Source organism: Clupea harengus, unplaced genomic scaffold (assembly GCF_900700415.2).
Source record: "Clupea harengus unplaced genomic scaffold, Ch_v2.0.2, whole genome shotgun sequence".
In the NCBI taxonomy this organism is placed as follows: domain Eukaryota; kingdom Metazoa; phylum Chordata; class Actinopteri; order Clupeiformes; family Clupeidae; genus Clupea; species Clupea harengus.
This window is the reverse complement of record NW_024879590.1, coordinates 108188-119211: the sequence shown is the minus strand read 5'-3', so window position 1 is coordinate 119211 and position 11024 is coordinate 108188. Positions and strand designations below refer to the sequence as shown.

At 41.7% G+C, this 11024-nt stretch overlaps 2 protein-coding genes across 3 annotated transcripts in view; both read left to right on the top strand.

Annotated features, from left to right (window-relative positions):
- The first annotated feature begins 256 nt into the window (after positions 1 to 256).
- On the top strand, positions 257 to 4637 carry LOC122129103 (calponin-2-like). The gene is made up of 7 exons (XM_042704140.1): positions 257 to 387; positions 1632 to 1753; positions 1881 to 1947; positions 2916 to 3053; positions 3160 to 3276; positions 3371 to 3517; positions 3651 to 4637. The coding sequence occupies exons 1-7, from the start codon at positions 325 to 327 to the stop codon at positions 3897 to 3899; spliced, it is 903 nt and encodes a 300-aa protein (XP_042560074.1). The 5' UTR covers positions 257 to 324; the 3' UTR covers positions 3900 to 4637.
- A 52-nt stretch (positions 4638 to 4689) lies between these two features.
- The window catches only part of abca7 (ATP-binding cassette, sub-family A (ABC1), member 7), a 32406-nt gene continuing 26071 nt past the window's right edge, over positions 4690 to 11024 (top strand). For both annotated transcript variants that reach the window (XM_042704135.1, XM_042704134.1), the window contains exons 1-7: positions 4690 to 5038; positions 7294 to 7402; positions 7905 to 7998; positions 8515 to 8656; positions 8938 to 9065; positions 9576 to 9697; positions 10226 to 10420. In XM_042704135.1, the coding sequence (XP_042560069.1) occupies positions 7337 to 7402; positions 7905 to 7998; positions 8515 to 8656; positions 8938 to 9065; positions 9576 to 9697; positions 10226 to 10420 (747 nt within the window). In that variant the 5' untranslated portion in view covers positions 4690 to 5038; positions 7294 to 7336. The remainder of the gene's footprint in view (positions 5039 to 7293; positions 7403 to 7904; positions 7999 to 8514; positions 8657 to 8937; positions 9066 to 9575; positions 9698 to 10225; positions 10421 to 11024) is intronic.

Genomic DNA, 11024 nt, shown 5'->3' with positions numbered 1-11024 from the left:
TCATTCACTGGATTTGAAGATGAATGAAGATGTTTCCTGGATATCCTCATTAATATTAAGCACGAATAATAAATAAATAATGTTCATGAAAGTGTTCAATGTAACGCTGACGGAGATCTTCCGCCCATATAAGGCATACACCCTTTATAAGGTCTTTCTAATGTCAATCACGTCCTGGACAAGGAGGAGCTTACGCACTGCACAGCGCCCATTCTGAAAAAAAAAATCTTCACACCAACTTTATAATAGAAAATTGCTCGCCATCTTCACCGCGCGGTGTCTTCTGAGAGGTGGTCTATTGTCGCTGGTTATATACTTCTAGTGATGGCTGCAAATCAGTTCAACAAGGGACCAGCCTATGGACTTTCTGCAGAAGTCAAAAACAAAGTAAGACATACATTTGTTATACTCTTTGTCAGATATTAAAATGAAAATGTACAACTGTTTGAAATTCCCCTATGCCTTACTCCCATACGCATGCTACCATACGCAGCGTATCATTTAAAGTGCTGGTGAGAAAAGTAAAGAGCACAGCATTTTCAGTTAACATTGAGCATCTGGGCGTTGCCCAGTGCATTCCTTCTAAAAGTAGGCTTTTCAGACATCCGGTAAAGTGTTTCGTGAATGAAATGCGAAGTGAGGTTTTTGGCTAAATTATTCTTTACAACTTAGCAATCAAACTAGCCCATATAAATCAAAGTTGAAACGTACGCGTTTTGAATAATTGATCTCGGCTACATACAAATGGTTAAATGTCGGTCTTTCACTGAATGACAGGTAGTTCACATTTCGAAGGACATGAATTCCCCTTTCTTCTTCATTTTTCGCTTTCACTTCGATTGCAGTCTACATGTAAACTGCTAATTGTACCCTCGTTTTCACCTTTATGTCTTAAAAGTTAAGTTCAGAATGAAATAAACTTACAGAAATCATTTGCTCAGAACTTCGTCACACGTCTCCTTTCTGAAACACTTCATGTGATTTCAACTTCCCCTAAATGCTGGTTGATGAGAGTTGAGATTCAGCAGCCCAGCGAGAAGGGCTTTCTCCATCACCAAATAGTTCTGGGATCATTATGTTCCTTCTGCAACTGGTGAAAGCGTGGTTGGACTAGAACTGGTTCTGAGATTAACTATAAACTAATCAGGTCGATTTATTCAGTTTAGTGCTGAATGAATACCCTTTCATTTTCTTATGGCTGCCTGAGTCTAATGTGAACTTCAGTTAGGCCACTCCCAGACTGGTTTTAAGGACTATGACACATAATACACATATTTGGTTTGGACTCAGATTCATGTTTTGCTGGTCAGTGGATGAGCAGTGCAAGTGTGTTGTTACTCAAAACAAAGGCAGTAGCATAGCTTGCTGTTGCCTAATAAGGAAACCAGATGTTGGGTCTATGACCGTCAAAATAGCTCACTTCATATGTGGTCACTAAAACATTGATTAGGGTTTTAGGGTCAGTAATGATCTGCTAAATGTAGGTCTTGTCATTCATGCACAAGTATATGCAAGAAGTGGCCTCATCTGTTTACTGTTCAACCATCAAGATGAGTTGTAGGCAAGGGTAAGGCAAAAGATGATTCTAGAGGACAATTTTTGAATTCATGCCTTATTATCCTTTGTCCCAGATTGCACAAAAGTATGACCTGCAGAAGGAAGAGGAGCTCCGCGTCTGGATTGAGGACACAACAGGCTGCAGCATTGGGGATGACTTCCAGAAGGGCCTAAAGAATGGCGTCATTCTGTGCCAGTGAGTCGGACACTTCAATCTGTCAATCCCTCTCCCAACTCCTGTCATGCAGTCTTTGTGGAATTCACGGCAACTTTGCCAATGTGCCATAACTTAGAACTGTTCTGTTTTACCCTTTCATGTTTAGGTTGATTAATAAATTGCAGCCGGGCTCAGTGAAGAAAACAAACAACTCATCTTTAAACTGGCACCAGGTAAGCCACAGCTCTCTGTCTGAAATAATTAACCTTCACCTAACCTTTACCTAACCAAACCACAGATCAAGAACACAGGTGAAGATGCTGAATGCAGTTACCAATCGGGTAGTCAGTTGGAGCCTGTCTAAAATTTGAATCAAGTCTACACAAATCATACTTTGTCTTTGTGTATCTAGGACCTGACCAGGAGATTATAAGTTAGTCATGGTCAGTGCAGACATTGGTGTTCATTCTGTCAAGTGCTGCCCACACACTTTAGTGACCCTCTATCAGCCAACTGGCAACCTTAAATGAAAACGAAAGCACCAGCAGAAACACTGAGGCATGCACTGAATTAAAGGAACATAATCATTAGGGTCTTTTTTTTCCTTCTTTTTTTCCCCCTATGTGACTTCAAATGAGATGTGAAACTTAACACAGTTCATTGCTGATGTATTGATGGAAGGTGCTCAAGATTTCACAGAAATGCTGTGAACTGCCTTGTGAGAGTTTCCCAAGTGGAGTTCACAGTAGGCACTCTGAATTTCTTCGAAAATGCAACAAGGCTTGCTTGAGCAGGGTCTGTTTGTCATGACCTGTAAATTGGAGCTGTTGTTCATGCATCAGGGTTTTTATATCTAGCTAAAGAAGTCAGTCTTGCAGCTGTTGTTGAACTAAGTTGCCAGCAGGGTATGAATTAGTCACCGTTGTGACCGTTTTGTATATATGCAAGCCTGTGAGTGGTTACACATTTTTTGCTACTGCGTCAAGTGTAGAAAGATTATAGGGAAGCTTTTTTTTCAACTGTTTTATGGGCTGGACAACGATCACAGCATTTATGTAATTAGAAGGGTCCTAAAATAGTAGGCTACTGTTTTGCACATCCAAATGTTCCCTGACAGTACATTTCTTTACTGTACCAAGCTTAGTTTCTGTGCATTGCCTTCTTAGCCCTACCAAGTATTGAATAAATTATTCCTTCCTAGCTGGAGAACGTGTGTAATTTCACCAAAGCCATAACAACATACGGACTGAAGCCTCACGACATCTTCGAAGCCAATGACCTGTTTGAGTCTGGGAACATGACACAAGTCCAGACAACTCTCCTGGCTCTTGCTGGCATGGTAACATTATTTATTAGAATCCACACCAGTACACCCTGCATTATGACGTCTGGCTGTGAGTTATGTGAGTGTCATTGCGCAACCCCTTATTTGTGATGCTTGACAGTCTAAGACAAAAGGAGTGCAGACGCGGGTGGAAATTGGCGTGAAATATGCTGATAAACAGGAGAGGGCTTTCGACGAGGAGAAGATGAAGGCTGGGCAGTGTGTCATAGGCCTCCAGGTACTAAACACAGATATGAATGGAAGAATCATGTGTTAGTTGAGCATCCTGCCAAAAGTAATGCTTTATTCCATTTCCTTGTTCTTCTGTTTAGATGGGTACCAATAAGTGTGCCAGCCAGGCGGGCATGAACGCTTATGGGACCAGGAGGCATTTGTATGACCCTAAGGCTAATGTTCTTCCACCCATGGACAGCACAACTATTGGTCTGCAAATGGGCACCAACAAGGGTGCAAGCCAGGTGTTCTATCTTTGCATATATTCAGTGTAACTTTCAGTGTAGCTTTTTATTATTACATATGCATTATTATTACATGTATGTATTACAGCACATCATTTTCTACATATTTACACCATCTCTGACATCGTTGTAGGCTGGCATGACTGCCCCTGGCACCAGACGAGCCATCTACGACCAGAAGCTGGGAACGGACAAATGTGACAACAGCACTATGTCCCTGCAGATGGGCTCCAACCAGGGTGCCAGCCAGAGTGGGCAAAACTTTGGTCTGGGCCGCCAAATCTACGATGCCAAGTACTGCCCAAAGGGTGAACTTCAAGACATGCCAGACGAGATGGATGATAACGGCTATGACCAGGACCAGGGTTACGTGGGCCACTAATTGGGATAAAAGGACACAAACATAGAAAGACTGGTTTTTTTCTCTCTTTCTCTACAATTCAACATCAGATGCCTTGAGGCCATGCTTCATGATAGAAAAATTGAACAAAATGTATTGTATTTGTTTCTCCACTTTGTTAGGCTTCCAGGCTTTAGTATCCAGCCATGCCATTTACTGCCAAAAGCAACACATTCATATCCTCTCATCTAACAAAAATCTCTTTACAGGACCACATCAGATAGTGTTAGCATATTTTTGGGTTTTCGACACAGTATGGTTGGTCCTCTTGCTGCTACGTTGTAACAGGAAAAAGATTGTATTTTTTGTAATTTTCCACAATTCGGTTCTCGACTGACAGTTTCAGTTTCTGACTATCATTCTGCTGGACTACACTCATAGTTTATACCATTGCCTCATCTTTTGGCATATATTCGTACCCATTCATCTCTAGGTTAACTTGACTCTGAGCAAAATGGGACCCCACCCTCACATCCTTAACTAATGTACATACACCTTGAGGTACATTTAATTAACCATAAACTTACTGAACAAGCTCAAGTTGAATATTCTTGGGGGGGGGACGCTATACATTCCACATGTGTATTTAGGTTACATATGCAGGTGCTAACTTCATTGTTCTTTTTAAATTCAAGAAGAAAATATTCATCAAAAAGGGTGTTCCATATCATTTGATTTTGTACCATTTATATTTTTAATTAATAAAGTTAACCTATTGTCTTTTGTGGCTAGATTTACAATGAATCTTCTGTTGTTCCTCTGTATTTAAGATTTTGTAAGGTTACAAAATATTAGCCTGTTTGATGACCTTGCGTAAATGGGACCTAGCCTACCTACCTTCTGATCCTTGAGCCAGCACCAAAATAGACCTGCGTTTCAGTGTGGCAGCCAATCAAATGTAAAGCCGGTAAGCATGGGCCCTGCCCTAATTCTCCTTCAACCAATCGACGTCAAGAAGGGGACGGAAATACAGTAGTCCCTAATTCTAGTAGCAAATGTTTCAAAGTAAATATCTTGATTCTATGGGTTACGTAGCGACTGTATTTGGGTACTTAAAAGAGCTGGGACTGGGATAGGTTTACTGCCGAATACAAAACTTCGTGGCAGTTTTTGACCATACGGTAAGACATGTTGATTATGCAAGCGATAGAATAGAATTAGCAGATATAGTATGTAGCAGATAGAGTTATTTGGCTGCAGTCAGATAATAGCTACGGTAGCATCGTTGTACTCTTCTAACAACGTCTTGATGACAGGTGCAGAACCAAAATATTTCAGCGGACGTTACTTTTGTTGTTCTTGAGAATAATACGTAACCGTGGTAAAGGGTTTGAAATACGGGCATCTGTTGGTCTATTGACTGGTTTCTTCGTATTATAATGGACGGAAAGAAATGCAATATTTCGTTTCTAATCAAAAGAGGAAGTCGTGCAAATGTCATCATGACGTAGCATACTCTTCAAATTGTCATATCTTCGTGTGCAGTACATGCCGTGTGTTGTCTCACTGGTGTAGCTCCAGAATATCCTATTTGTGCACCTCCTGCTAATACTGGCTTGTATTGCTCGTGATTGAGAATAATTAACATAACTGAGTATTCAGAAAATACTGTTGTGCTTTTTCAGCTCAATTAGACATTTAGCCATAGCTGGTGCTCAGATAGTTTGAGACACTGCTCAGCCAGAAAAAACACCGCTCCTGATGCTACGAGGACAGGGTCAATATGTGCGTATCATGTCATCTTTATTATGTCCTCTCACACTTACAGGAAAGTGTTGGTATGTGTGTGACTGAGAGAAATAGCATAGCAAATCAAATACACGAGTCGTCTTATTCACTGATGTACATTTGATATAAATACATCATATATATTTGCATCTCGAGTTCAGAATGGAGGAAGAGAGACTCTGTGCTGCAGGTGCATGTAGGGCACTACTCCTGACCCCAATACCCCTCAACACACACTCTGCTCTGTGACACACACACACACACACACACGAATGCACAAAACCACACTCAACCACACACATACTGTATATGTGTATGAATACACATGCCTATGGACTCACATAAAACCACAGACACTGGCTAACCACTAGTTGTGAGGCTCATACATGGTGCCAGAATAATCACATACTCTCTCATACAAACACACACACACACACATACACACACACACACACACACACACACACACACACACACACACACAGACTGTCATTCAGTCATTGTGGACTGGTATAGGAAGTGCAACTTAAGTAAGTACTACTTAAGGGAAGTCGGGCAATCTGAAATATGCTAATGATTTCCAAAATGCAAACATTGGTTGAAAGATATTTGGAAGCAGTGATGTAACGCAACCATTTCTTTTTAATCTTTTGTAACTGATTCACTAAATGCCTTTCACCAAATTTGATTCCTAATGCAGTTTAGTTGTTTGCATGTTCGGATAAGTCAAGATTAATTTACCTGGATGCCGCATAAGCCAATAAGGATCACAAGGATTTGGAAATCAACTTGTGACTGATCGTCCCAAGCAGATCATCTCCTCCAGTCATGCATAGGGTTTCCACTGGCACTGTTATCCATGTTTTATTTAAGGGTTTGGCAATATGACATGGGTGATTCCGTGAATCATTCCAAGACCTAATAGCATTTGAATCATCTGTCAAACTATTTTTCACCATTTATGGTTTATACCATAATTTTCACCATTTATTCATACATAAGTTAATTATTAATACAAACACTTGATTAATACATTCTTAAGTCATTAACAGTGTTTCGAAATTAATTATATCAGTTGCTGATGCCTCTGTACATTTATTTGGATCATTGAATGACAGAATTAATTTAGAAACACTGTTCATGAATTAAGAATATATTAATCAAGTGCCTTGTATTAATAATTACCTTGTTATAAGGTGCAGACGGCACTTAGTCTGCATATGTGTAAGACCTACATGCGTAAGTAAGGGAACCTCTTGTCTATGTTTGGGTGATCTCAGCAGTGATACGAAGGGTCGAACTGGGCTTGTTCAACCCTGTGTAAAACTGACATCCTTGCATCTCAGAAAGTGTAGTTGGGATGACACAAAGGGACTTTTAGTCAATCGTGGCTAGAAACATTTATGGTGTCAGAGTTAGATAAAGAGTTGGATAAATCTTAAGTATATAACCCCTGTGCGATGTTAGTGAAATGGCTTCACTTTCACCTTGTGCTGTGAGTGAGCCCAATTGCAATTGTTACTGAATAAATATACTGATCTACAAGTCCTGAGATAACTTGAGTGAATTTTAAAATTGAATAGTTCAGCCATTTGAGAGATGGAAGTCTGTAGCTACCTAACCTCCTGTTCTCTGTTGGTCTTCCCAGATCCCCTCTCTAACTATGGACCAATAGCTGCCAGCTCTGCACCATGGGGATCTGCACAAGGTTGCAGCTTCTGCTTTGGAAGAACTTCACCTACCGTAGGAGGAATAAGGTGATCCTCATTAAAGTCTCTTCACTTGAATTCAGCAATGCAGAGATCAGTTCAGTGCGATTAACTGTGATTGTTTGAGTTTTGTTAAATTCAGTTGGTGGTTGGTGGCCACAAGGTTGTGCTTTGATGTGTTTAAAAATAGCCTTTTTCCTTAATAAGTAAAACAACCCCATTTTAACTGTGGAACTTTCACATCTTTCCTCTGGTCCTGTTTTAATGTATACAGAATATGCAGAAACAGTATGATTGACAACAAGCTAAGCTAACTTGTATTTACCTGTCCAGTCACCCTCAAAAGAAGTCTTTGTTAAGTAGAGACATTAGGTAAGGAAGCTGCCTGGGGACATTTCAAGTGGGTCATTGTCTGTTTTGTGGCCAGAAGATGGTGAAACTGGCTTGGAGCTGTAATGGTGCCAGCTGTGTTTTTCTGCTCTGCAGGGTTGTTGCACAACAATGACAAATAGAAAGGTTATCTGTTTAACAAGCCTTCTTCACCTCTCAGATTCAGCTGCTCATTGAGCTTCTTTGGCCCCTGTTCCTCTTCCTCATCCTCATCGCTGTGCGACGCTCCCACCCCCCATACAAACAGAGGCAGTGTGAGTAGTCCTGTCTGTGCTACTGTTCTTTGCTCTCTCACGCTCCATTGCTCAGAGTTGGATCATAGTGGTCCCTTCCCCCTGTTATAAAGGCTAGCAGATTGTGTAAGCCGATTAGCTAGGTGGGAGTAATTCTCTGTGCCATGCACAGGTTGAGTTTTTCAGTTTGTTTGTTTGTTTGTGACCATGTGATTCTGTATGCAGTGTTACTCACAGCATAATTTAGCCTTTATACTCTTTAGGATTGCAATGTCATCCTGGTTTTGACTTTCATACCCTATTGCAATTTCTCATGGTTCTCATCTGTTAGACCAGAAAGATCTATGTGCCCCCCTAACTATTTCACTTGTGTCATGTGCTGTGTCGTGTTTTTGTTTGTGTGTTTATTTTTAAGGCAGAGGCAGTAATCCCAGCAGTCATTATCATTTCTCTGTCTTAAAATAGTCATTACAAGTTTACAAGCTGCTGTGGAAGCTGAGTGGTTCTCCATCAGCCTAACCACCTATCTTTATTCAGGTCACTTCCCAAACAAAGCCCTCCCCTCGGCCGGCACGCTGGCATGGGTTCAGGGCATCATATGCAACATCAACAATCCCTGCTTCCACCAACCCACACCTGGAGAGACACCCGGACAAGTGGGCAACTTTGACAACTCAATGTGGGTCCACGTCCTATGGAGACAAACGCATAGCTGTAAAGTTATGGTGCTTGTAGTAGAGTAATTGTGGAACGTATGTTTCTGTTGTTTGTGTCAGGTATCTACATTTACCACAGGCCTGTGTTTGTCACTATGTGTTTGTTATACACATAGTGACAAATAGTAAGCTCTGTGAGTGTCCATCCTAATTTATGTCCATCTGAGCTTCAGTATTAATTTTTTGCATAAGCTAAAAGTCATGCAAAGTAATTGTATCTGTTTGTGTCTCCACCCTGCAACAGACTTTCACGGATTCTTTTGGAAACGAGGACCACGCTGGCCTACAGCAGCAACCAGACGGCTTTCTCCAGTTTTCAGGAGCTCCTGGATGTCGCTCAGAGACTTGGAGAGCGGCCCGAGGCTTGGCCAAGTATGACGTTTTGTCTCGCATGTAGCACACTAATGAGACGCTGTGGGTCTCTAACCTTTGTGCTAAGTCCGCCAGTGATGTCCTGCGAAGTACACTGAATAGGACTCCAGGACAGTCTCAACAGACATTATTGCTTTGACATTTATTTGCACCCCCCCCCCCACACACACACACACACACACACACACCCTCGGGGGTTCATGTAATCCTCTTTGTTGACAGCTCTGAGCCAGAGCAGACTGCAAACTGGAGTGGCAAAAGTAAAGGTTGTTATCTGAATCTCCGTTTCAACACAAGGAAGCTTTTGATTTGTTAAACAGGTTACTGAGGAATGTTGAGTTTAATGGCTTTGTAAACAGGGATATTTAAGAAGTACACTGAGGTTAATCTGTGCGTTTTCTTAAGGATACACCAAATCTGTTTTCTTGACTAATGTTATCTTGACTTTCCCAGAATACGTTTTAATTGTATTGTACTGCAGCGACCTTACCCACAATGTTTGTCTATCAGATTTGCCTGTGGGGGAATACCTGCGATCGAATGAAACATTCTCCAGCTTCCTTCTCACCAATGGCAGCCTTCCACGTCCAGCCCTTGATGCACTACTTAGGGCACGACTCAACTTCCAGGTGGTAAGTGTTCTGTCCTCCTCTGCCGCCTGGGATTACCTCCCACTGACCTGCGCTCAGTCAGTTGTGACAAACAATGTTGAATCATGCCTTGTTAGTTTGACCTCCCAAACACCCTTTTCCCTCAAGTTGGTTTAGTCCTGCAGATGTTTTATACTGTGTTAGCTACATACACAGTATAAAACACAGTTTAAAATGTGAGTTGATAATAGAGAGTTTTAACATCCTGGACAAGAGACCATTGTATGGTCCTTTATATCAAACTTTGCCAGAATATTCTAAAAATGTCATTACCTGAGTTTAATCTTTAATCTGGTTCCACCAGTCCCCCTAATGTGTGTATGACAGGCCAAGTGGTAATATGTGTTCATGGCATCATGTTGTTATTGAGAAAATAACTGTATGAAATTTTGTCAATGAGCACATAAACAGTATGTATATACATAAATGTTGTGTGTGTATCTGCATGCATGTATACTGTGTATATTATATTGTATAACAGTTGTGCCTTATGTAACATTCCCCCCTCAGGTGTCCCTCTCCGGGGCAGGGATGCGTCTGGCGGACATTGTGTGCAACGCCTCTCTGCTGGAGCAATTTCTGACCGTAGGGGAGGGCGACTCCATGTCTGTGCTGCAGGCGAACTTGTGCGCAGTTGACCCGGACACACTCCAGCAGGCCGAGCAGCTCTTCCTCACCCAGCTGGACTACAGCAAGATCTTCACGGTCAGAAGCCACTGCTTGAAGCCTGGGTGTGGTTGAGTGTGTGTGGGGTGGGGTGGGGTGGGGTGGGGTCGGGTCATGTCGGTCAGTCCTGGTGATAGTTTGGTCAGAGGATGTTGAGGAGGATATTGCCTAATTTGTGGTCATCCCTTTTTTATAGAGATGAATCAATGGTTTGGCTGACTGTGTCACTGGGTCAGGGAGTTTTCTGTGAGTGCTAGAGTGATCAGTGTTTCAGTGTGGTGAGAAGACCAGTGTTTGTCTTTCTTTTATCAAGCAGTGGACACATTCTAACCGTGTTTTTGCATAGTGGACAGTATGCAACTCTGTCTAAGCCTAATTCTATTCTTGATCTATTTCTAGTGGTGGACATTTATAATTAGTTTCCCTCTGTCTGTTTACACATTAGCCCACTTTAAACAGAGATCCTGGTATATTGCCAATAAGAAAACCCCTCATATTGATGGCTTGGCTTGTTTACACTCAGCCAAACAAAGCCGGCATTATGCTGCCAGAGTGTGCATGTTCAGACAGCATGCCAGTGTTGCAGCAGCAGAGGCGTGATGGTAAACAAAGCATCTACCTATGATGGAGAGTTCCAGACCAC